This window comes from Adiantum capillus-veneris, chromosome 24 (assembly GCF_014529385.1).
Source record: "Adiantum capillus-veneris isolate H3 chromosome 24, ASM1452938v2, whole genome shotgun sequence".
Lineage (NCBI taxonomy): Eukaryota > Viridiplantae > Streptophyta > Polypodiopsida > Polypodiales > Pteridaceae > Adiantum > Adiantum capillus-veneris.
In genome coordinates this window covers 80,994,458-81,022,422 of record NC_140954.1, presented here as the reverse complement: position 1 = coordinate 81,022,422, position 27,965 = coordinate 80,994,458, and the positions used below count along the sequence as shown (strand labels likewise).

At 44.8% G+C, this 27,965-nt stretch overlaps 1 protein-coding gene and 1 pseudogene across 2 annotated transcripts in view; one reads left to right on the top strand and one right to left on the bottom strand.

Annotated features, from left to right (window-relative positions):
• The window catches only part of LOC147426655 (protein DA1-related 1-like), a 76,164-nt gene that overhangs the window by 11,006 nt on the left and 37,193 nt on the right, over nt 1-27,965 (bottom strand). For both annotated transcript variants that reach the window (XM_086499173.1, XM_086499175.1), the window contains exons 2-3: nt 8,949-9,088; nt 8,782-8,872 (exon numbers count right to left, since the gene is read on the bottom strand). In XM_086499173.1, the coding sequence (XP_086355299.1) occupies nt 8,782-8,872; nt 8,949-9,053 (196 nt within the window). In that variant the 5' untranslated portion in view covers nt 9,054-9,088. The remainder of the gene's footprint in view (nt 1-8,781; nt 8,873-8,948; nt 9,089-27,965) is intronic.
• On the top strand, nt 5,170-6,303 carry LOC147426656 (uncharacterized; annotated as a pseudogene).

Here is a 27,965-nt window from a genome sequence, read left to right as displayed (position 1 = left end):
CTCCCCTTCTTGAAAGAGAGTAATCGTCCGCGATTACAGCATATCTGCAAAACAACTCAAGTTAGCTCAAAAATTTCCGAGGGACATTCCGAGGGACAATCAATTTGCTCTTTTTATTAAGGAGTTAGCTTCTCTTTTCTGCTCTTTTGATCAAGGAGTTAGCTGCTCCTATTGGCTGTTTTGATCAAGGAGTTAGCTTCTCCTTTCGTCCAGATCTGAACTCTTGATATTCCGGCGTAGTAAAATTAGCCATCACACCCAGACCGTACTGATCTTCCTCGGGTGTCTTGATGCACTAAAATTACATACCCAGGCAATCTCATCCAATTAGGAATATTCAGTGGTTGGCACATCACAATGCAGCACAAATGCTCACATATGCATGTTACAAGACATAGAAACATAAAGCCGCCGATGAACACTCCTCCCGCATAACCTAACAAGGTCCGGGCCGGGAGATATTCAACGACTCCCTCATCACTCCTCCCGCATAACCTAAAAAGGTCCGGGCCGGGAGATATAGAGGCCTTTTACAACCAAACGCCCCCCAGACCGCAGCCTACGTCGTTTGGAGGTGCTGAGAGTAACCACTGCTCAGACTTCTTAATACTCCTCCCGCATAACCATCCAGGTCTGGGCCGGGAGTCACACCAACAATTATTTTACAAGCATACAACCAAACGCTCCCCAGGCATCGGCCTGCGTCGTTCGGAGGTTTTCAAACATACAACGAAACGCTCCCCAGGCATCGGCCTGCGTCGTTCCGAGGTTCAAACAATACCAAAACAGTATTTCTCACTTCTCCACCCAGGAGTAAAATCACCAATCATTGAAACCAGTATCAAACCAGAGTCAAACAATTCAAATCGGCACCAAAACAGGTTCAAAACAGATATTATCCATTTCAAACAAATTCCAAACAGGATCACCAAATAAGATCAAACAGAACTTAAACTTAGAAAGCAATCTCGACATCAATCGAGCTCGAAAAGTCGACTGACTTTCCATCTTGAAACCTGCACCAAAAATTAGGGTTAGGTTCCTTCCATGAGGTCGTAGCCGAGCACAACATGGTCCATCAGCTCTTGGACAGACAGTGTTTCTTTGGCGGCGATGGTAGTCCCAAGAGATAGCAATCACACTGAACCTCCAAGGTCATCTGCTCGTGAAGAGACATCTACTGAGGGATGTCGAGAAATTTCAATTTATAATCTGCTAGGGTTTCCATGGCAAGCATTTCAGGATACCCCACTCTGCCAGAAGTTGCACTCCGAAGGAAGATGCCAGAAACCATATAACTTCGGGCAAAAATTTTCTTGAAAGCTTGCCAAGTACTTGGAGTATGCTGCTTGGTAGCTATAGACATCAACATCTGCATGGCACTGCTTCTGAGAAAAACAGTGACTTGAAACAAATCTGGATCCTTCTCTTGCATGGCTTATGCCATGTAAGACATGAGCGGTGAAGACGGGAGCGCGCCCGATGCGCGATGAAGTAAGGGTGGGAGTGGCTGATACCTCAAATATAATTCAATTCCAATAGCTCTGTCTGCTCTTTTGTAGGACCGGTATGCTTTCAGAAAAGCACACGCCTGATGCTCTGATACCACTGTCACAAATGCGGGCACCACGTGCCAATAGAAAAGAACAGACTAAACAGACTTTTAGCACTTCAATAACAACTGAACTGAGAGAGAGAGAGAGAGAGAGAGAGAGAGAGAGAGAGAGAGAGAGAGAGAGAGACGACACGCGACACGGAGTGGCGAAATTCCACCCCAGAGAGTATTGGCCCCAAACCTTGGCGCCCCTATCGGTATTTCTTTATATTACTGCTGATTCGCAAAGTACAACAACCGGGGAGCACCTCCTCTGCAATCTGCGCGCTGAAGAGTGCCAGAGAGGGCCCCCAAGGCTCATATTTAAAGGCCCAAAGCCTAAAAGCATCAAATATGAAAAGCTGACTCCAAAAAATCACTTTCCTAAAATTTCGGGATTTCCCTAAAAATCCGCCGCGAATTCCGGGACGTCCGTACAGGTGCCACATCATCATATTTTGATGTGCAAAGTCTTTTGAGTGTGTTCTGCTTTATTTTTAATGCCTTTATGTCACTTGGGGCCCCATCGGACGGGGTCCCCATAAGTTGGTAGGACTTCTTTTGTTGCTTGTTCTTCTTAGGGTTTCTAGAATTAGGGTTTGCAGGTTTTAGGGTTAGGGTTTCCAGAATTAGGGTTCAGCAGTTAGGGTTTCTGGCAGAAATTAGGGTTTGCAGGTTTTAGGGTTAGGGTTTCCAGAATTAGGGTTTTAGCAATTAGGGTTACCACGTCCTCACTCTGTGACACTTCTTCTACTGCTTCTTAGTGTTGGATCGTGCTATTGTGTCGCTGACCATCTCTTTCCAGTTCAATGTAGCACACATTCCACAAGTAGCAGCCCCTACTGCTACACCTTCACGCTGGAGACGGATTCTGTATACATAGACGGGATTTACATACGCCTATCCACTGAAGAGCCAGGGCGACCTCCGGAGGAGCTTACTACTATACTGACACAGACATTACATGATGCAGTAGCAAAGGCATACCTACACACAAAGCCTGAGCGGAGACGTCGTTCTGGGAGCATGCCTCAGAACAGCTGGTATGATGAGGAATATCGTCAGACTAGAGCTAGACTTTAGAGGGAAGTGCTTTTGGGGGACATCACTCACAGACAGTCACAAATTGACTTCCGCAACTAGTGCGGTGGAAGAAGAGGGCCTTTTTGGCTCGACTACAGCAAGATCTATACCAGCTATTCTTGAGTCAGGACTCGCATGAGGCATGGCGGCTCTTGAGGCATGATACTTGGAGCCTATCTACAATTGTACCTATCTTCAAGTCAGGAGACCCTATGGAGCCTGGAAATTATCGCACTATCATGATTGGACACACATTGGCACGGTTGTACGAATCCATTCTTGAGCAGCAACTGAGTAGATGGGCAGAGAGGGAGGGAATGCATGCAGGGTTCAAGAGAGGTTTTTCTACTCTTGACCATATCTTGACACTCAAGGCCATCATTGAGGTGGGCAGATCCCATGGGAGACGGATCTATTGTAGCTTTGTGGACTTCCGCAAAGCATTTGACACAGTACCCAGAGCTAGATTGATGCGCAGATTACAGGATATGGGAGTACCCACATAGCTCATTTGGGGGATCATGGCATTGTACAGATCAATAGTAGGGCATGTACGCACCTCAGAAGGTCTATCTACACCGGTTCACTCCACTATTGGGGTGAAGCAGGGCTGCCCGCTCTCTCCTACTCTATTTGGTATGTATGTGGATGAGGTTTCTGACTACATTGAGAGAGATGGTGATAGAGGTGCACCGCTGGCAGGGACATGGATTCCGCTATTATTATATGCTGATGATATTGTGTTGATCTCCGACTCTCCAGACGAGATGCAACGTCACTTGGATGCTTTGCATAGGTTTGCCCATGAGAGTGGCTTGTCTGTCAACCTTCGTAAAACCAAGGTCATGGTATTTAATACCACCCCACAGTGGATCAGAAGGTCAACGTCCGCATTCACATATGGCCAGGAGACAGTGGAATATACAGATGCTTACACTTACCTTGGAGTGGTTTTTAGTGGACCGGCATTTTCTTTGAGGAGAGCAACAGAGACTAGATTGACCAGAGCCCACTTGGCATTGGGGAGAGTGGAGAGGATGTATTCACAGGTTCAATTTCAGGATCCTCGGATGAAGCTCTGGCTCTTTGACACTTTGGTGGCTTCTGCATTGCTCTATGGAGCTGAGATATGGGGGCCTTCATTGGATCATCATGTAAGAATAGATCGCACTGATGGATGGGGGGACATGGAGAAGCCTCTGGTCTCTATGATCTCGCGGCTCATTAGAGCCAAGGCTTCAGTACCACGTGCCATTATCCGAGCAGAGCTAGCTGCCCCCCCACTAGTAGTTGAGGTGCTCACTAGATCTGTTTCCTTCATACACCGCTTGTGGGAACTTCCCAAAGACAGATACACCCACCTTGCACTTGAGTCCTCTCGACAGTTAGCTAGGTTGGGAGACACAGCATGTTGGTATGGGAGATGACGTCATGGTTCCACGCACATGGGTTCAGTATAGACAAATTGCCCCCCTTCCAGTACTCACTGGATGCACCCTCTCTGACCCTTACACAATCCGAGACCACCAGGCTCATTTGCCAGGACCTAACTCAGCTAGACACCAAGAGGACATAGGTACAACCAGCACAGGAGCTAGGCACGAAGATGGCTTTCTACAGAGAGCATCTTCTCCAGGTTACGGCAGGCAGTTTTGTGACGAGGCCCAGATACATGGACACCCACTTGTCTCATGGGATACGGTGTGCTATTGGCCAGATACGCACATCTTCACACCAACCGCGGATCGAGACTGGGAGATACAGCGGAGTGCCAGCAAAGGCCAGGACATGCATCATGTGTGACATGGAGCCTGAGACAAAGTTACACTACACATGCCATTGCCCCGTCTACTACGAGATACGAGGCCGCTTCCATTGCTTGTTCAGAGAGGGCTTTGGACCACTCTTTAGAGTCATGAGGCATGAGGATTAGAGATGCCTGGGTTTGTTTCTGCTCGAGCTGCGCAGACACAGAGAGAGCCTGATGAGAGAAGAGGCTAGCCAGTCTCAGAGACACATCACAGACTTCTTTAGAGCTTACACTGGACACCCAGAGGAGCTAGTACCACAGCAGATCTTGTCGCCTCACACCAAAGGCACACTGATCATCAAGCGACAGAGCTGGGGAGATCGAGACATCCACGACTACGGAGGACTACACAGCATTGACGGAGGCTACATCAAAGGATTCGGATCACTTTGGCCCGACATGCACGACGCCCAGTCAGACTGCTGTCCATGGGGGAGATTGATGAGATCCGCCAACGATCGATGCTGGATCTTTTGTGACTTGTGATTTAGCTACCCCAGCTAGCTACTTAGTTCACGCCTACCAGTTTAGGATCCCATAGTACTTTTATTTTATCATTTTGTCATTTCATTTTGTTACTCTGACTTTGTATCAGATTCACCACATTGTAACGCTCTGGTTTCATAGGTCATTTTGGCCTTTTGAAGACGTTAATATAACATTTCATTTCATTTCATTTCTCTCTCTCTCTCTCTCTCTCTCTCTCTCTCTCTCTCTCTCTCTCTCTCTCTCTCTCTCTCTCTCTCTCTCTCTCTCTCTCTTTTTGCTCGAGACATCATGGTTTCAAACACATGGCTTCACCATGGGCAGGCTGCCTCCTTTCCAGTACTCTCTTCAGGCACCCTCGATGTCTCTGACACGGGTGGAGATTACTAGACTCATTCGTCAGGACTTGATTCAGCTTGACACCAAAAGGACAAGGATAGAGCCGGCACAGGAGTTGGGCACGAAGATGGATTTCTATAGAGAGCATCTTCTCCACCTCACAAGAGATGGGTTTGTGATTCGACCCAGCTATATGAACACACATCTATCTCATGGTCTGCGTTGTGCCATTGGTCAGATACGCACATCCTCACATCAGCTCGAGATCGAGACTGGTAGATTCAGAGGGATACCAGCAGATAGTGGGATATGCCGCTTATGTCATCTAGAGCCAGAGACAGAGCTACATTACATATGTCATTGCACAGTGTACTATAAGATACGAGGCCGTTTCCACTGTCTATTCAAAGAGGGGTTTGGGCCTCTATCTAGGGTCATGAGTTATGAGGATCAAAGATGTCTTGGATTGTACCTACTTGAGTTACACAGGCATAGAGACACTTTACTGAGGAGAGCTGGGGAGAGACACTCCCAGAGATAGATTACAGATTTCGTTACACTAGATATTGGACAGCCAAAGGAGCAGCCACGATTGCAAAGCTCTGTCCGCACTCACACTACCACTACTAGCACTATCATAGACCAAGCATTGGAACTAGGGAGATCAAGACGACCACGAGTGAGGAGAGGAGCTACACAGCATCAACGGAGACTACAGCAAAGGATTCAAGCCATACTTTCTCAGCGGCCAAAGTACACATGAGGATGGATCCTCACCATTTCCCCCCCTTCTTCCATTGTACCACAGCTTCTGTACCTTTTGTATTAGCTGGCACATCCATACAGTCCCAGCTTGTAGTAGTTGTATTTTGTTTTAGATCCTTTTTTTGTATCCGGACATGGTATCAGATTCACTATGTTGTAACAGCTTGGTCTCATAGGTCATTTTGGCCTTTTAAAGACGTTAATATATCATTTCATTCTCTCTCTCTCTCTCTCTCTCTCTCTCTCTCTCTCTCTCTCTCTCTCTCTCTCTCTCTCTCTCTCTCTCTCTCTCTCTCTCTCTCTCTCTCTCTCTCTCTCTCTCTCTCTCTCTCTCTCTCTCTCTCTCTCTCTCTCTCTCTCTCTGCGCAAACATAGAGAGAGCCTGATGAGAGGAGAGGCTAGCCAGTCTTAGAGACGGATCACAGACTTCTTTAAAGCGGACACTGGGCAGCTGGAGGAGCAGCTACCACAATAGAGCTCACATTCTCCTCACACCATAGGCACAATGATCGATCGAGCGACCGAGCTAGGGAGGTCTAGACGCCTACGACTCCGGAGGACTACACAGCATCGACGAAGACTGCATCAGAGGATTCGGATCACTTTGGCTCAACATGCACAATGCCCAGTCAGACTACTGACCATGGAGGAGATTGATGAGATCCGCCAGCATCTATTGATGGATCTTCTGTGATTTAGCTCTTTTGAGGATTGTACACCCTGCTCATCTTGTATCAGCCTTTGTATCAACTCTCACCCATTATATTCCGACACGCACACCCACATTGTGTTGTAATAGTCCCCCAGTCACTACTTTCACCCCCTTGCTCATATCCTACACAGTTCGCATCTATACTTTCACCCCCTTACACATATCCTACACAGTTCGCATCTAGCAGTTAAGATTTTAGTCTTGGCTGAGTTTGCCTTCAACAACACTATTCATGCTCCTACTCGACATACCCCATTCTTTGCCAATTCTTTGGTCGGCACCCAAGGATGGATGTCCATATTAATCACCAAGTGAAGAGTCCGGCTGCCACAAATTTAGCCACACATTTACAAAGCACAGAGGCTCAACCGTGGTCTAAAAGTAATGGAGACGAACACCGAATGCAACATCCACCATACAAAATTGGGGATCAAGAGTGGCTACTCCACCACGATCTACGTTTATCTCGCCCTTCCCAAAAGATAATTGGCCAAGTGAATCCAAATCACATATCGTCTCTATCTACTACAGTATACGAAGATTCATCCAATCTTCCATGTTTCAATGTTCGAGCCTTGTCATTAGTCCAAGATTCCTAGGAGATGCTCACAGCCACCGCCGCCCCTAGAGATCAATGGTCATGAGGAATATGACGTCAAGAAAATCCTTGACTCGAGAATCTCTCGTGGAAGACTTCAGTACCTTGTACATTGGAAAGGTTATGATGCAAGTGAACAACACGGGAGCCTACATCTAACCTCAATCCAACACCAGCTAAAGTTCGTGAGTTTCATCAACATTATCCATCGAAGCCTACCCCTACACCAAGAGGACAACCGCTCCTCGTGGAACTCGTCGCTACAGGAGGGGGTACTATCACAATGCCAACTCACAAGAGTTCTAGAAACTTGAAGAAAAATCTAGGAGGTTGTAGAAACATCTAGAACTCAGAAGGTTCTGGAACATTCTAGAAACATTTAGAATCTAGAAGGCTCTAGAAACATCTAGAAGAATCCATACGGTTCAAGAAGCGTGAAGAAGAATCCAGAAGATCTAAGAAGCATCTTGAAGAGTCTGGAAGATTCTAGAAGAACTAGAAGACCCTAAACTAGAAGATTCTAGAAGGAAGAGCCTAGAGAGTTCTTAACCTCCCTAGACTCTAGTATGAATAGAGGTCATGGGTTACAGGCCCCTCGTTCTTGCCAACACCAATTGTGAGGCTCCTGCGAGGTAAGTCCTCTTCTAAATCTTGTCTTGTTATCTAGCCATGTTCTTGTAATGAAGCTTTGTCTTGTAAGTCAAGCCGTGTAATCCAAGTTTGTTAATCAAGCATTAAGTCGTCCAATCAAGATTAAGTTTATAATCAAGTCTTAACTTGTTGATTAGGAGCTAAAAAGTGCCTGGATCGGTTATTATTATCTTCGTTTGCAGAAAGGTAATTTTGCTTCCATGTTGCAAGTTTGCTACAGTGTCCCATCCAATCGGAGGAACGATCGACCAGATACCACTGTAACTAGCTGACACCATGTACCTGGGATGAAATCACTATAAAAACTCCTACCGAGACAAAAGATGGTAAAACACTACACGAGAGTCGTTGGGTGTTGGGGGGCTCCCCTCTCGAAGTCCACACCAAGCTATGCCCTACTCCTACTCATGAGCATATGAAAGGGGTCCCACTGTTCTGCCCCCTCATAGGCATTCCTCTTATATTAGCTGAAATAAGGGGAGAATTAATTATGAGAAGTGCAATAGAAGACAAAATATGTCACACATGAGTCAAGAATTATACACTATGATATGCCTTTATTGTTGTCCTTAAGGAAGATACATCTACCGATCATCTACCTCTCCAAGTTTGCCAGTGTTCATATAGTTCACACCATGTGTGAGCATGTGTGTGTGTGTGTGTGTGTGTGTGTGCGCGCACGTGTGTGCGTGTGTGTGTGGCCCCTTCTCAAACTGACAATTACAAAGCACACTAAAGAATACCATTTGCCCTTCTATAGTCTGCTTCTGAAAGAGAAAGAGCTATTGCATGGTCCAGTTCTTCATCCTCAACCTGCTCTCTAGATTTATAATCCTGAAAAGTGGAATATTATTGGCATTTGAATTTCTAAATGGATATCAAATAGAAATCAACATCAGATTTTACTTACCCTATCTATGTTTGTAAGGGCATCATTGTTCTCATATCTACTACTCTCATATTCTCCCACTCTATGATGAGAGGAACCTTTGAAAATCCTATCAAGCCACTTCATGAAGTTTGTGCCTTCTCAAAGTTACACTAGTGGCCCTGCGAACACGGTGAAATTCGACATCAGTTTCCAAAATACAACCCTCCAAACCTTGAAAATTCCATGAATGTTACTAAAACCAGTCGCAAAAACAGTGCAACCCTTTGACAACAAAAATTAAACATCCTTAAAATCTAGACATGTAGCTTCATTGCAAGTAGCTTGGCAATTGAAAAACGCTTCTTGTACAACAGATGAACATAAAACATAGTTGTCTAGTCAAAATAGTAACCACAATAACGTATATAAAAGTATGTATCTCAATGTACAAAAGTGTTTGTTTAACTTTTGAAACGAGACTGATTTCCGCAGGTAGTTCAAGCAGAGAAGAAAAAGAGAATAGATGTTATAACAACGTCAAGGAGAGGACAAGCTTTTCTTGTGGAACAAATCAGAGAACAACTATTTCAATACATTCCACTTCAAGGTGCCTAGATCATAATAAAAGAAAAAGGGGCGCGCTGGGGGGGACAAGGGGTCATAGTTACCTGGAACATGGATCGGAATGGGCATGAAATGCCATTCCCTGTTATGCATACTCACATCTGAAACTCACAATGGGGATTTGGAACAGGAAGTTAGAATGGGAATGGATAAAGGAGACCCAAAAATGGCCATTCCATGTAACTCTTGTGTGTGTGTGTGTGTGTGTTTTGTTGTTTTTGGACTTATACACAAAAGAACATAATAGTTCAAATGACAAAGATTAGCACAAAAATGACTCAGTCTTTGATTCATTTTTGTCCATCAAAGTAAGAATGAAGTATCATTCTAGTGTTTTATACATGAGATAGTCAAGAAAAACTGATTCTAAAGTGAAGGAGGCCAAGTTCATCAATGACGGACAGCAGCTAAGCCAAAAAGATCGTAAGTAAAGATAGAATCATCACCTACATCCATATAAACAAGACAACCGATTCGTTAGGCTTGAATACGTATTATAGGTGTCAACAAACCTATCAATTGTTATCCATGTCTTAATTGAAAAACTTTTTAACTTAAACCTACTATCCTTTTTTAAAGCATCAAATGGTACAAAGTATTTAAGAGACAAATATCCCTTCCAAAAGTAAGTAGATAAACCAAAAGAAGTGTATTTTCACATGTTTGTTTCGTGTGATCAGAAGGCCACCAACCCCTTTGTTCCAAATATAAAAAAATTCCCTTAATTTTAAAGTGTTATGGTCAGAAAGCTACCGCCCCTTCTGATCCAAGTGTCAGAAGATCCCTCTAATATTTCATTTTTTTTAACAAAGTCGTGATGTATTCCAAATAAAATATAACTTTTTGAATTACAAACCCCAAAACATAAGGCCAGAAGGCTATTACCCCTTCTGATCCAATTGTCAAAAGATCCTTAAATTTTTTTCATAAAAAATCGAAGTATTAAAGATATGATGTAATTATCCTTTCAAAAGTGAATGGTTAACAAGTTTTTTAATTGTTGTGATCAAAAGGCCATCACCCCTTTTGATCTAAGTGTTGTCCCAAAACTTTTCAAAGTGTGAAGTATCCTAAAACATGAGCCCGTCACACATTCAACCAACCATTTCATTATCGAGCCAACTCCTCATTCAATTGGAAGCTTGTATTAGAGTAGTATATGAGTTCCAAAATGACCCAAGAAATAGCCCATAGTTCAGAAACCAAATCCACAATGCCTATTTACATGAGTGAACAGTACAAGCCAAAGTCCTAACTACAAGTGACCTTCTCAGCTACTCCACACTATAGCCATATTGGATTTCATTAAAATCTACCAGTCCAGTAGACCATTTTCATAAATGAGCCACTTATACATTTGTGGGAGTTCCACAATTTGAAATATAACAGTACCAAAAAGCTACCAGTAGTCATTGGTAATAGACACCACTTGACTTTTTTGCTGTATCCAAAAAAAAAATCTCAAAAAAAGCTCCCAATATAAAAACTTCCAAAGGCCAGTAGGAATCGGCCAGATTTCCTATTTTTAGACCATACTCTGTACAAAAAAGTTAACTATTACATGCAATCCATATATTAAATCACGCAGCTACCAAACCATACCAATAAGAGTCATTAGCGATGGCGCAACAGGGAGAGAGAAGAAGGACCAGAGACAACCCCCTGATGCACAACAAAACACCTCAAGAGCCTGCTCACACCTGTGCAAATTGGCCTCATGGCCCTCCAAGTACATGCCTGAGTCGTCAGTAAACTCGAGCTCTAAACCACACAAACCAACCTCCTGTGAAGTCAGAAATCTGCTCATTGCCTCAGCATAGAAGAGAAAGAGGAAGGGGACAAGAGGACAACCATGTCTAACGAACGCGTGAGCACGAAGCGTTCCCCTCTTCCCCTGCCAAGAGCACCTGACTCTGCGCATATCTGTAAAGAGCTGACACTCCTCTGATCCAACATCTGAAAACCCCATCTTGCATAGAGTTCCCTCCAAGAAATCCCGGTGAACTCTGTCATAAGCCCTCTCAAAATCGCGAAGGAGTATCACAAGATCCTTGCCTCGAAGACATGCAAGGGTAGACGCCTCCCAAAAGGTAAAGATGTTGTCAAGGATACTGTGCTCCTTGAAAAATCTTGTCTTGGTCTCATGTATAATGCTCTCAAGTAGCAGCTGAATCCTCAAACTCAAAGCCTTTGCTAAGATTTTGTAGGCTTAGTTGAGAATGGTGATGGGCCGCCACTGCCAAATCTCATCCAAGGAGCCTCCCTCCTTGGGGATAAGGTATATTAGATTCTCATTCATGCTATCATGCATCTCACCAGTGTGCAACATGTGCTGGTGGACGCCACAAAGATCAGAACCAAGCAACTCCCATTACTCCAAGAAAAAGCAGGGAGTCAAAACATCCTCTCTTGGGCACCTACCTCGGGGGAGTGCCCTGAGAGCCTCGTGGAGTGCCCCCAGCTGGAGAGGCATCTCTAGACTCTGACGCATCTCCTCAGTAACTAGGCAAGGCATTTGTGCCCAAACCTTCTCTCTGCATGCATCCTGGCGCTTTGACTGTGGCTTAGCTGAAAGCAACTCGCGGAAAAATCAGTAGCAACTGCACACATATCCTCAGGCTCTAAAGCAACTGACCCATTAGGTCTCCTCAACTAACTAACACTCGTGCGCGCATGGCAGGGCCCCACACTCTCAAAGAACTCACTAGTAACTCCGTCGCCCACCTGGATCCACTGAGATGCTTGCCAATACTCATGACGCCGCTCCTCAATGGTGGTCAGCTCCTGTCGAGCCTGCTTCATCTGCTCCTCCAACTCATGCATCCGCTTTAAGGAAACAATGCCCCATTTAAGACGCTTCTCCTCCTTGGCTGCAGCCAACAAGCAAGCTGCAGACTCCTGGAGGAAGAAGCGACTAAGCTCAGCAAGTCCAGTGGCCACTATACTAGTAAGGCCCAAACTCTTTGACCAAAGTGCCACCACCCTTATCTTTGAGCTCTGTATCTAGCAAAATCCTCTTTGGGATGCGCAACATTGCACTCCAATCTCCCACTCCTCTGTCTATTTGTCTGTCACGGTAAGAATCACTGGCGCATGATCTGAAAATGTAGTCCTTGCCAGAATGCAAACAATCCTCCCATGTCACAGATGTTGTCACTAGCGTAGAAGCGATCTATCTGAGGTAGTTTTCACTCCTCCTACTCTGCGGTCAGAGCGTGAGAAAGATAAGATGTCTGGGAGTTGCACAAAGCCTACATGTTGCCAAACATATGAAATCCCAAGGTCATACATAAGCGCTCCCAAGCTGCCCACTCAGCCCATGCACAGTAGCATGGCTACCTCCAATCCTCACTAAGTGGTCCTCCAACATGTTGAAGTCTCCCCCGACACACCACTGCTCTGCATGCGACAGAGACTCTACAATATGCCACCAAAACTCAGCTCGTGCACTTGCCACATTGGGCGCATAAATGTTCTGGAAGCCCATGAGGCAACCATGAACCTGCATAGTAATCCACTGGGCCCTGCCTGACACAATAATACCTCTGCCCATAATGGCATATTGCCATGGGTCCACAATAGTCATACATACACCTTCTTTGATGCCTCCAAGCCCAAAAGCAGCTGACCAGAAGGTCTCATACCGGCCACCTAAAATCTGACCACATTGCTGAATGCGGCTCTCATAAAGATGGTGCTCCTGAAGCATAAAAATATCGATCATCACACCCACAAGGCACCTCTGCCCACAATGGTCTGTTGCCATGAGTCCACAATAGTCATACATACACATTCTTTGATGCCTCCAAGCCCAAAATCAGCTGACCAGAAGGTCTCATACCGACCACGCAGAATCTGACCACATTGCTGAATGCGGTTCTCACAAAGATGGTGCTCCTGAAGCATAAGAATATCAATCATCCCACCCACAAGGCACCTCTGAAGCTCCTGAGGCAAGCGACCCCTCTGACACTGAGATTGCGGCCCACCTAAATCCTGTACATTCCATGAGACAATCCTCATGGGATCAGTGAGAAAAGACAGATGCTGCAACAGCAGCCAACCTTGCTATCTTTGAGGCCGGCTTGGATGGGGAATAATCCGCATCCAAGCGGCCCCTAGATAGGCGCGTCTAAAGTGATTGTTCCACCCATGCCCAAGCAAAGCGTGCAGTCCGTAGGGCTACATCCTCTATCCAAGAATCCTCATGTACAAATACATAGCAAGGAGGGCTCTGGGTGTCGCCAAATACATGAACCACAATGTGCCTACATGTCACAAACTTATGATGTGGCATGCTATAGGTTGTCAACAACTTATGGGCACCTATCGATAGGGCCCCTAGGGACAACTAGGAAAATTAATGTTAACCGACAAGTCATACAGTGGAGTCGATATTGGGCGAATAGGAGGCTTGGCCACTGCCCAACGCTCCCTATCGCTTGGTGTTGACCTTGGTGTTAAAGCCATTACAAGCGACAGTAAAGACCTTAGACAGTGGAGTCAATACTGGGCAAATAGGAGGCTTGGTGACTGCCCAACGCTTCCTATCGCTTGGTGTTGACCTTGGTGTAACCGACGATGGAGACCCTTTTGGTGATGTGATTACAATTCATGCAGTGGAGTCAATACTGGGAGAATAGGAAGCTTGGGGACTACCCAACGCTGCCTATCGTTTGGTGTTGACCATGGTGTTAAAGACATTACATGCGACGGTGGGGTCAGCACCGAGCGAATAGGAGGCTTGGTGACTGCCTATCGCTTGGTACTGACCTTGGCAAATGGGCGTCGGTCCAGTTAACATCCACGGATATCATCTTGTTTTGAGTCAAGGACCGGGCTTGTTGGTCCTATAGGTGCTTGGGTGATCGCCGATGAGAGGCGCACCACATCTCATTTGATACTATTTTTACTTTGACCGACTACTGTAAGCGTCCATGTGTGAATGGGCCAAACTCTTATAAAACGTCCATTTGACCTAAAAATCCTCATTCTGGGAGGTGTAAGCTAAGAAGTGCTCTTGCTTCATTCTCTGCCTCCTTCTCCTTCGTGTGCTCACAGGTGTGTGTGTGTGTGTGTGTGTGTGTGTGTGTGTGTGTGTGTGTGTGTGTGTGTGTGTGTGCACGCGCTTGAGAGAGAGTGGGTGATTGAGCATTGCGGCGGCGGCGAGACGGTTGAGCGCATCATCGGCGGTGACTCCTCCTTCGCAGCACAGGATCCTTCACGACAGAATCATTGAGTAGTGAGTGACACACCCCTGTCCCTTTGAGCTTGCTAGGATCTTCTAGTTGTGTGTTTGCAACCTTTCGAGGCTCGCACACAATGCGCAGGCAAGTTCCCAACCTTCGACATGTACGGCAAGGCGTACATTTTTGGCGCCGTTACCGGGGAAAGCTTTGCATTAAGCTCAAGGAGCACAAGGTGCTACCTCGAGAAGCCTTTCTTCCATCTGTTTTCTGCGTTTTGCTGTGTTGTGTTGACTATCTGTGAGTGTGCAGAGTACCGTGTTTAACAGAGTGTTAGCAGAGGTAGTTAGCGTTCATGTGAACTTTGGACCGCCACATGACACAACACCGTACCAAACTTGGAACCCAAGGGCTTCCTATGCCCCAAACCCAATGCCAATACCTACTCCACATGTAGTCTCTGGAGCGCCTTCACTCACGATGTCTGCTTACTTACGTGACTTGGCAACATTTGCTCAAGCTATCTGTCGATCTATTGTGGAGAATATGCGTAACACGCCTGATAGAGAGCCTAGAAGTAACTTGGCAACATTTGCTCAAGCTATCTGTCGATCTTACTTACGTGACTTGGCAACATTTGCTCAAGCTATCTGTCGATCTATTGCGGAGAATATGCGTAACACGCCTGATAGAGAGCCTAGAAGTAAGGCAGTACAAATAGCCAAGCTCACACAAAAATTTAGTGGAGATGGGGATGTGAAAAAGCATATCGAAGTGTTTGAACAAATATGCGATTCCCTAGAAGAACACAATGACCTACATAAGAGTAATGCTTTAAGCCTGACCTTAAGTGGGAAGGCTGGGGATTGGTATAGAACCCTAAGGGTGGAAGAAAAAACGATTTAGTCTACTCTTAGAAGACTGTTCTTGAAAGAATACATACAAGAGGGAGTCCTTTGGGGTGTAGCATTTCAACTCCAGAAAGCCCAACGAGAGGAAGGAGAGTCGGTGAGAGACTTTATTAGTCGCTTGAAGCATTTGAATTCTCGTTGTAATCCAAATGAGCGCTTTAATAATAACCAATTGCTTAATAGATTCATTAGGGGATTACGACGTGAGGATATCTACAATGGCCTAATCATTAGAGGTATCACTACTTGGGAAGCAGTCACCACCAATGCGATCCAATTGGAGGATAATTTAATGATTCAAGGAGAAAAAGTGTTTGTTGAGCTTAAATCTACTAGCTCGCAAGCATCGGGGCATCAGCCAATGACCCTAAAGCCTATTGCTAAGGAGCCAAAGATATCTGAGATTACTTTAGCAGATCTCACCAAGGCTATTCAAGAGAGTCTTGGAGACAATCGTGCTCCGCAAAACCATCATATGTATCCAAGAAGGGAGCAACAATGGTGCTTAGTTTGCTATGGTCCGCAAGTACCAGTGAATGCCCTACTTTTAGAGTAAAACTTAATGGGAATTGCAATGCCTGTGGGAGGTATGGTCATCAAGCTAAGGATTGCATAGTATTTAAGCGCGCGATGGCCAATAGACCAACCTTAGCATGGACGGACACACCTCGAGTGTCTGCATTGATGCCGGCTCCACCTCTTGAACAAACATCACAACACATGGTCCCTAGGACCCAAAATATTGTTCAAACAACACCCTTACGACCTCCAGTGCTAGGACTGCAACCACCACATCCGAGAATCACCTCCGTGATCAAGTGGGTTGTGAGTCATCTATGGCTTGTTTGGAAGGCTGTGAGGAAGATATAGATCCTAATATTGCCTATGGGATTGATGCACTTGAAGAAAGTCCACAATATTACATCGAGGACTATTGGGGACAAGTCAAACCTGTCTATCAAGTAGCTTCTCTTGCTGCAAGAGGCGAAAATATCAATTACATTGCCAAGAGACCACCTCTTCAATGCTATGAGTGTGGAGGTCCACATCGTGTAGCCGAGTGTCCTATTAGGCTACAAAAGAATGCTACACTAATGCAAACCAATCAAGCGAGCACGAGTACAATGCCGATGCTCATGTGTAATCGATGTGGCATAGATCATGTGATTGCCCAATGTTTGAATAATCCAAATGCACCGAAGATCACGCCATTAAACTTGATTGAGGTTACCGAGGAGCCGTCACAAAGTACACCTGTGGTACCAGTAAATATACTCACACGATCTATGCTCCAAAAACAAAATTATATTCATGAAGAAAGAGACGGCATCAATTGCAGAATCTCAAAAGAAAAAGAAAACACGAAGGAAGAGATCGCAAAAAGCAGCGAAGTCAGACCCAAGTTCAAAGACCAACATAGGGACTGGTGACGACCCCGTATATATGAATGACATTGAAGAGGATTCTAATTCACGTGAAACCATGGAGACTAGAACGACCACTAAGAAAGAAACCAACAAGGAAGATCGTCATGAGCCACAATGGCCAGAATCCTAGAAGAAGATAGGGACTTACCCAAACCCTACAGGAGATCGAGCGAGTCAAGCAATTAAGGAGTTTGGTAGAAGAGACCCAAAGGGATCTAGAGCCAACACCTAGGCAGATCCAGATTACAGACACGGTGTTCCCTACGCAACAACCACCTTACAAAGTCCATAAACAACTAGCCATACCTAGTGTCATCCAAGAAGAAAGTGACTTAAAGTCATGGAAAAGTGGGCGTATTCACTTCTTGTTGGAAAGAATGTTTACAGAGGGACTACTTGACCCTATCAAAGAAATGGAGATCCCATCTACCCCACGTCAAGGGACGGGAGCCCAAAAGGTACCGTTAAATATTGCCAAATTGATGGATTTCATGGCTTCAGAAGTTAGAAACACCATCATGTCCAAACTATATAGAGACCCCGAGCTATTCTTAGCTCTTCGAGCTTTCCTCAATGGAGAACTGAAAGTCGGGCTACCACAATTTGAACAGATGGATAGAGCTAGGGAGATACCAATAGAGGAGGAACTCTTAGATCCACAACCCAACCTAGATGAGAACTCTGTTGTAAAAATACCTGTTAACAAGTTCGGACAATACTTTGAGAGCGAGTAATCCAATGCGACCATACCAATCACTACCAAGGGATTAACTGTGAAGGGAATCCTTGATCGTGGTGTTGGGATTAGCATTGTGACTAAAAATTGATGGGAAACTATGGGAAGACCTCACCTGGGGACCACAACCATAGTAGTGAAGATGGCCAATGGGTCTATTGTTAAACCTATTGGGATGCTAGAAGATCTCAAGATCAAGGTCTTTGGACACAAAATAAGAAATACCTTCATTGTTATGGATTTCTCTAAGCACGCTATGACATCTGAGATGATCTTAGGACGTCCTTTCATGAGGAAAGCAAAAATGGTGCATGACTGGTCTAAAAACCATGTCTACTTGGAGCAGGGTAGTTTTCGTACGACGTACGGAACGTCTCGTTCCGTACTGCCGGATTTTAAGCGGCTGTTCATAGTTGTTGGCAGCTCTTGAATATTGACCAAGGGCCATTGAGGACAACTTTTGGGGCCGTTTTGGAGCGCCAATTCAAGCACTTAAGCCACATTGGATTCTATGTGCTAGGACTCCACTTCTCTTATGCTCTCCCTCTCTCCCACGCTCTCCCTCTCTCATCAAGAGTCATCATCTATGCTCTCCCTCTCTCATGCTCTAGCCTCTTCCTATTTAAGCAATGCATCTCCATCTTGTTCTCCAACACTTCCAAGCTCTCAATGCTCTCATTGCTCAATGCTCCCATGTTCTAGCTCTCAAGTGACAAGCTCTAGAGACTAGAGTCTTGCCTCTCCATCTTCTCTCCATTGGGTCTCTCTCTCTCAAGTTCCCATTGAAGATCTCATAATGTCAAGTTTCTTTAAGTGTAAAGTTTAAACCCAAGGGCCTAAGCCTTGGATGTAAGAATTATTATTTATTTATTTTTAACGTGCGCAACGTCGTCATACATCTTAATTTTTTTTAGTTCGTTTAGTACCGCACATCGTCGTACGTGTACAAAACGTACGGGACCTTATGAGACCACTATGACTTGCAGTTCTAAGATTCTGTCATTCGAGTGGATCTTGTAAATGGTCGAGCACGTCCTCTAGGAAACAAATTTATAATTGATCATAGATCTGACACCACAGTTCACTCGGCCCCACTGCAGTATTGTTACACATGTAAAATGGACATTGATGTTGGGAAAGATTCTCCTTATATCGATGTTCTACCTGGGATGCCTGAGTCTGACAATGTAGATTGGGTCCACCTAGCAGCAACCATAGAATCTTGGGGAAATAGGGGGACGACCTGGGTAACACCTGAGGGGGATGAAATGCAACCACTTGTGCCTTTAAATATGATAGAAGCAATGCATATAGCTTCTGTTGACTACATGATGAAGGCTTCACTGACATTGGAACCAATAGCGTCTTACAAGACTATAGCCCACACGATTCGGAGTCAGAATCATCAATTGAAATTGACTCTGAGGACAAAGAATCTGAGTTGAATCTTAGTGCAAATGTGGGGACAAACCGTTCAGGACCCAGTGGTACCCTAGATGACAATCTATCCAACGAGCACAAGACACAAGTAGCGATTCATCTAGTGACTCTTCACTAGAGATCGGCCGTAATCGAAAATTAGACAAGAAGAGTAAGAGATATAAGAGGCGACATTATCAAGCAAATGTGCGTGCTAGAGCAAATGAAAAGAAATCTACCGCGGATTGGCTTAATTATATAGGGACATGTGATGCTCATCGGAAGTTGGTAGATAACTATTATGTGGTGTAGTCCACAACCCATTGACATCGCACAACTAAAGGCTACAGAGAAGCCAAAGTTGAGTCGTACCGTAAGGAGATGACAAAATCAAGAGTTAGCTCAACAACAAAAGGAAGCGGAAGTGAATCACAGTCCACAAAACAACAAGACCCCATAGACTTACACCCTGCACCCGATCATTTCAAATCCTACACCACGGAGGAGCGTAAGGTTGTGTATACAAAGGCTCAAAGAAAACCTATCGATGGAAGCAATAGAGTCTATGATGATCCAACAATAGTTAAGGAAATAGAGTTAACAGACCCAGGTGAGGAGTCCAAACCTGTCTTCATTGCCCAAGATCTGACAGAGACTGAGGAGTATGTACTTGAAGAACTTCTCAAGGAATTTAGGGATATATTTGGTTGGACATATCATAATATGAAAGGTGTTCCACCTTCTGTGGTGCAACACACCATCCCCATGAATAGCATAGCTAAACCAGTTCAACAACAACCCTACCCAATGAATCCTAAGTATGCAAAGATCATTCAAGAAGAGATTGAAAAGCTTGTGAAATGCGGATTCATATACCTTATTGAGCACTCAGAATGGGTGTCTCCAATAGTTATTGTGCCGAAAAAGAATGGGAAACTCAGAGTGTGCGTGGATCTCAAGAAGGTCAATGCCGCCACTAGGAGGGACCATTACCCCTTGCCATATTTAGAGCATGTGCTTGAAAGAGTTGCAGGGAAGAAAGCTTATAGCTGTTTAGATAGGTACTCTAGCTACAATCGAATCACAATTGCGCTAGAGGACCAAGCTAAAACAGCCTTTATAACCAAATTTGGAGTGTTCGCATTTCGTGTTGTGGCTTTTGGCTTAACCAATGCCCTTGCTACCTTTCAAAGATTAATAAACACTGCTTTCAGAGAATATTTGCGGGAGTTTTGCGAAGCTTTCTTAGATGACCTCTGTGTTTATTCCTCTTGGAAAGAACATCTATCATGTTTATGAGAAGTGCAGATTGTATCGCATCTCCTTAAACCCTTTCAAATACCAATTTTGGGTTAAACATGGAGTCATTTTAGGGCATAAAGTGTCCAAAAATGGAATTTCCACATATGAGGGCAAAATGAAAGCCATTGCTGAATTGCCACCACCTACGAACTTAAAGGAGTTCAAAGATTCATGGCCCATGTTGATTATTACTGGCGGTTTATTTTAAACTTTGCCGAGATAGCTCGTCCTTTGTACAAGCTTCTTATTGAGTTCCATTGGACCGCGGAGTGTGACCATGCTTATGAGTCATTAAAAAAGCCCTTGACAAGCGCTCCCATTTTACGAATGCCCGATTGAAATAAAATTTTCCATGTGCATATTAATGCATCGAACTTTGCTATTGGGTGTGTTCTAGCTCAACCAAGAGAACATAAACTGGACTACCCCATTACCTTTGCAAGTCGTCAGTTGAATGATGCTGAGAGAAACTATACCACTACAGAGCGGGACGGTTTAACTATGATTTATGCAGTGAAGAAATTTCGCTACTACCTTCTAGCCAACAAGTTTGTTTTCTATGTTGATCATCAAGCCTTGCTGTATCTAGTAAATAAACCTTGTTCCACGGAAAGAATTACACGATGGTTGTTGATTCTTCTTGAGTTTGATTTACCATTGTGGTGAGACCTATTAAAAGACACATCATAGCCGATCAGTTGTCTCACATACCCAATGATGAAGCCCCTAGTGGAGTCGATGATGAATTGGCCGATACTTCCTTTTCTCTAGTCGAGACCATGCCTGAATGGAGTGAGAAGATTGTGAACTTTCTAGTTAATGGTTTTCCACCCAAAGAGCTCCGTAAGGATATAGCTCGAAATCTGTTAAAAGAATGTGAACCTTATTCTCTCATTGCAGGAACTCTCTACAGGCTAGGGAAGGACGATATTCTTAGATGTTGTGCCCGTGAGGATGAGTATTTATACATACTACGAGAAGCCCACATGGGTATAGCCGGAGAACATTTCTCAGGGGAACTAACTGCTAGGAAGGTGTTGCAATCGGGCTATTGGTGGCTTACCTTATTCAACGATGCATCACTATTTATAAAAGGATGTGATGAATGCCAACGTTACAAGATCACACAACGAAAGGATAAAATGCACTTACATCCTGTTAAAGTGACTCAACCATTTGAAAAATGGGATTTAGACTTTGTAGGCCCAATTAGTCCGGCAGCTTGTAGCACTCAATCTCAATATATTATCGTTGCCACTGACTATGTGACAAAGTGGACGGAAGCCAGAGCGACACGTAAGGCTGATGCAAGGTCAACTGCCAAGTTTCTCTTTAAGAACATTATTACAAGATTTGGTTGTCCCTTTGAGATTTTGAGTGACAATGGCACTCATTTTATAAATGGAGTGATAAAATAACTCACTACCAACTTCATGATAGCTCACCATAAGTCCACACCTTATTATCTACAAGCAAATGGCCAAGCTGAGAGTACCAACAAGACCATGATTTCTATCTTCACCAAAACGGTGGAAGCTAATGATCTGACACTTTTGTGAGTCTGTTCGTAGACCGTGCATGCCCAGTCACTTAGCATAGATGCATATCCTCTGGTTGCACACAGCATGATCATCGGAATTCCCATCAGAATCCATTAGCATCAGTTAGGGGAATTTTCCAGTGCATTTAGCCTATTTTCCTATTTATTGGGATTTTCACTTATTATTTTTAAGTGACTTTCCAACAAAAGTAGGTAGGGCAATTTTGCTAAGTTAATATATAAGCAAACCCAAGTTAGCACTTTCTGGCAGAAGAGGCAGCAGGAGCTTCCGGCTCAACAGGCAACTTCTCAGTAGTACCCCCCCCCCTTAGCACCCCCAGCAATAAGCATCGCCATCATTCCCCCACTTCCTTGGCGTTTCCACAGAGCATCAGCATCGCCTGAAGTCTTCCCCCTTCTGGCGTTAGTCCCTTGCAGATCAGCCCCACCCTCGGTGTTTTCCCGCGACAGAATCACCTCAGGCCTTAGCGTTTTGTCCAGCAAGCTCAGCGTTTTTGCAGCCATTTACTAACGCTGGATCTGCAGGTCAATTCAGCGTTTTTCTTCATTGCATGAAGCAGAGCAGACATCAACTTTGTAGCGATTTCATCAGCAGATGCATAGCAGCCCTAGCGTTTCCTGTTTCCAACCATTCGGTGGCAAAAGCTCAACAAATCACTAACGCTAGGACAGCAGGTCAGCGTTTTTGGTTTGCAGCCTAAAAACGCAGATTTTCAGCATATGGAACAGTAGCAGATCAGCCCCCATTCAATTGCAGAAGTCCCCCCAAGTTTAGCCAAGTAAACGCAGCCAAAACAGTCATTTTCAGCCACCGAAACAGTCCTAGAATTCAGCGATTAGAAGATCTCAGATTTCAGCCATCAAGTCGTCGTCGTCATCACCGTCGTCGTCGTCGGCATAGTCCAAGTTGCATCAGTCCATTGCATACGCATTGTACACCTTAGTACAATCAAAGTAGACCACTCTCGCCAACGAGAGTGGGGCCTTCAGAGGAGGGTTTTACAACCTCTCGGGTGTCGTATCTCTTCTCTCTCCTTCTCTCAGTCTCATTCACTTGCACACACAATATCCACTCACTTTGTTCGTGATCATAGCACTCTCCATAAGACGGAAAGCTCTCTCTTTCCCTAAAGAACTACAAGGAACCTTGAGCAGTAAAGATCACTAATTTTGAGAAAATACAACATTCATTCCGCTGCACCTTACATTGGTATCAGAGCTTTGGAAGTGTTCTGCATTACTCAAGGAAAGAACCACAAGAATTTTTTTGCTTGTTGCGATCGCACAAACCCAAGTTTACTTGGGCGTGGCGATTCCTAATCGTGTTTTGTTGAAGAGTGACAAGAATCCCAAGAAAGAAGGGCTTGTCCAGCCTCCCCTTATGTCTCTTTTCACTCATTGAGAGCGGACCGTGCACTTAATGGCCGGCCAATCGACGTGAGGTGGGAAAAAGCAACCTTGGTGTAGCGCAAGGCCGCCAAGGGGTGCAAAGGGTAGAACTCGGGTGAAGAGAAGATCCTTCCAACGCGATTTGGAAGCGAAAGAAAACCTCAAGAACCCCCAGAACCCAAGACCCTCAAGACTCAAGAACCTCAAGAACCCAAGATTCTCACGAATCAAGGACCTCAAGAACCTCAAGACCCTCAAGAACTCAAGTTCCTCGCGAGCTTAAGACCACAAGATCATAGTGCATGGTTGTCACCCGAAGCGGCATGGATACTTCGCATTCGGGTGATGAGCATGAGAGAGGCGACGAAGGATTTCCCCACCAGGAGATTTTTCCAACCCTCCCCCTTCGCCATCTACGCCAGACCCTATGGAGGCAATGATGAAGCAAACGATGGCCATGATGGATAGACAGGAAGACAAGCGCCTTGCTTTAGAACGCGAGCGCGACGCAAGAAAAGAAAGAAAAGAACTAAGGAAGGAAGATGCAGCAGCACGAAACGCAGCATTGGAGGCCGATTGTGCCGCTCATAGATTGGCTTTGGAGACCGAGCGTGAAGCTCGACGAGAGCTACGCACTCAAGAATTGATTGCCCAAGTTCTAGCCTCGAAGACCGAACCACCCAAAGATCGTGGAAGTTCGTCAGGTGGCGCAAGCCACGACGCGGATACCAACCATCCAGTTACAGAAAAGTTGATTTTCAGTAAGTATGACGGTAAGATGGATGCTACAGTTATTCATTCTTGGTTGCATCAATTTAATGCTTATTTTGCGACAACTAAGAAGACAAGCAATAGCAAAGTTTTGACGGCAGCTATGTACCTTACCAATGATGCCATTAATTGGTACCACGCATAGCAAGAGGCACAGCTAGCCGCGCACCTAGAGGCAGCCGACGATTTCACGCCCCTCTCTTTTAGTTGGGCTGATTTCCAAGACAAGCTCAAGGCGCGGTTTATGCCACCTCAGTACCTGGCATGATTGAAGGACGATTGGCGCGCTCTCAAGCAAAATGGTATACCGGTCATATCTTTTTCTAATCGTGTTTTGCAGCTAGGTATCCAATTACGCATGTCGGATGATGAGCGCAAAGAGGCTTTTCTCTTTGGATTGGACGAGTATATCAAGTACGATGTCGAGGTATTCGATCCAATCGATCTCAACAAGGCGGTAGCGATTGCTCTCGCACAGGAGATGAAGCACAACAAGGGAAAGCCTAAGGAGAACAAGACCTCCACAAGTACCTCGCAGACTTCTCAGAACGGTAAGAACGGTAAGAATGGTAAGAATGATAACTCTTCTAACCAATCTTCCAACAGTCTCTCATCAAAGAATTCTTCCAATGAATCTAAGGGTAAGGCTAACACAATTGCTAAACCTAAGCTTACTCCAGATGAAAAGGTAGCACAAGGAATTGTAGGAGGATACATCACTTCGGAAGAACAAAGCACGTATTCTAAGGAAGGTCGTTGTTTTCATTGTCACATTAAGGGTCACATCAAAGGAACATGTCTTAAGCTTGAATCGCATGAATCTAAAGAACCCACAACACCCACTACATCTGTCAATGCAATGAATGATAACACGATTGTGCCCAAAGTTTCTCAAGACCCTCCCATTGATGATTCTCTCATTAAATGTTATGGTCGTACGTCGGGGCACCGTTTTGTCATATTGTTTGACCCAGGTAGTATGCATGATGTGATCAATTCCTCTCTTGTTGAGAGAGCCCACCTCGAAGTTAGTCCGAGATCTCCTATCGAGGTCTCTGGCTTTCGTCCCAGTATGGACGCTCTCATCACTGAGGAATGCCTTGATGTGTTGTTTGCAATTCAACAGACTGCCTTCACTAGAAGATTTGTTGTTTCTCCTCTCTCAGGATGTGATATGATTTTAGGCATTAAGTGGTTTCGTGAAATTGATGCTGTCATAAAATTTGCAACTAACACTATAACTCTCAATGCCGACAGTGATTCTCCTACTGTCTTTCATGGAGTGGATACTTCTCCTTCTCCATCTCTCATTGCTAATATGCAGGACAAGATTGAAAGGATTCGGGATAAGGATATTCTCTCAGTCTCTTTTTCTCCACAGCATGACACACAAGATTTGCATGATTGTGTGAAGCATGATGATGATTTGATTGACCATGATTTGCATGATGATTTGGATGATCAAGACAAGCATGATGAATTGCATGAACAAGATGTGATTGTTCACAAGGATGATGTGTTAGTTGATGCTTTTTCTAGCGAAGCTAACCTCGTTGTAGATTCGATCAATCACCAAGAATTGATCTTGGCTTTCGAGTTGAGGTCCACAGATCCCCCACAAGACGATTCGATAGATCCCGAAGAAGCGATCTTGGCTCTCGAGCCTTGGTCCAAAGAACCATCACAGGAAGTATTATGTGTTCACGTGATTGATACGCACGCATTGTTCGAGTGTTTCATTTGTGAAGGTTTCCTGTATTTTAGTCAGCATCGTTATGTGATCCCTTTTGCTAGGCATGACATATTGTATGTTGGGTACGTTTCTCTCATGGATGAGCACGAATGTATGCGGATTGTTCATGAAAAGTTTGTATGTAAGGAAGTCGCATTCCGTGTCTCTTCCTTGGCATGACAGTTTCCGAAAGAGCACATGACAGCACCAAGCATGGGCATTTCCATTATGATTTGCCACAGTTGATTGATTTCGATCAAACAGGAAAGATTCGACCTCATTGTTTGCATGTATTTGATGAACGGGTTGTCACTCCGTCTCTATGTTCATCTACATTGCATGCACAGTCTTTAGAGAAGACAAGAATTTTTTCCTTCACTTTACATGGAATGGGTATGTTCATGGTTTTATGTTGGAGATGGTTTCAGGAATTTTCAGCCATGGAGATTCTTGAAGACGAAAGAAGCAGGATTCTAGACGAAGTTGAAGCATCGAAGGAGCCACAAAAGACTTTGTCGCTTTCGACGCGGCCCAAAGAAGCAAGCGTTGCAAACCTTTATGAAGTTCAAGTACCGCACGACCTACACATCAGAGTGGGCCGGCGAAGAGTCCCTTCCAGGATTTCGGATGCTGTTGGCGATCTCCCTCGACGCCATACAGTTCGGTACCAGTACCTCACTTTGAAAAGGAGGGGATGTCACGTGACACATCCCAACCCTATGTGTCCGTGGACAAGCTACACCACAGCAGGGTTCAGTCAGTTCAGTCAAGTTTAGATTAGCAGTGATCTGGCACTTTTGTGAGTCTATTCGTAAACCGTGCATGCCCAGTCACTTAGCACAGATGCATATCCTCCGGTTGCATACAGCATGATCATCGGAATTCCCATCAGAATCCATTAGCATCAGTTAGGGGAATTTTCCAGTGCATTTAGCCTATTTTCCTATTTATTGGGATTTTCACTTATTATTTTTAAGTGACTTTCCAACAAAAGTAGGTAGGGCAATTTTGCAAGTTAATATATAAGAAAACCCAAGTTAGCACTTTCTGGCAGAAGAGGCAGCAGGAGCTTCCCGCTCAACAGGCAACTTCTCAGCAGTACCCCCCCTCAGCACCCCTAGCAGTAAGCATCCCCATCATTCCCCCACTTCCTTGGCGTTTCCACAGAGCATCAGCATCGCCTGAAGTCTTCCCCCTTCTGGCGTTAGTCCCTTGCAGATCAGCCCTGCCCTCGGTGTTTTCCCGCGACAGAATCACCTCAAGCCTTAGCGTTTTTGTCCAGTTGAAGCGATTTCATCAACAGATGCATAGCAGCCCTAGCGTTTCCTGTTTCCAACCATTTGGTGGCAGAAGCTCAACAAATCACTAACGCTAGGACATCAGGTCAGCGTTTTTGGTTTGCAGCCTAAAAACGCAGATTTTCAACAAATGGAACAATAGCAGATCAGCCCCCATTCAGTTGCAGAAGTCCCCCCAAGTTTAGCCAAGTAAACGCAGCCAAAACAGTCATTTTCAGCCACCGAAACAGTCCCAGAATTCAGCGATTAGAAGATCTCAGATTTCAGCCATCAAGTCGTCGTCGTCGTCGGCATAGTCCAAGTTGCATCAGTCCATTGCATACGCATTGTACACCTTAGTACAATCAAAGTAGACCACTCTCGCCGACGAGAGGGCGCACAATATCCACTCACTTTGTTCGTAATTATAGCACTCTCCATAAGATGGAAAGCTCTCTCTTTCCCTAAAGAACTAAAAGGAACCTTGAGCAATAAAGATCACTAATCTTGAGAAAATACAACATTCATTCCGCTGCACCTTACAATTGTACACCATTCAAAATGGTATATATCCAAAAAGCAGTTATGCCATGGGAGTTTGTAATTCCTAGTCTACGTGTAGCTTCATAAAAAGGTTGGGACGGTAACCCTTTAGTTGAGCGTTTATATATCCCTGAGAGGTAATTTGAAGGAAGACAATTGACTGTGCAAAATGCACTTG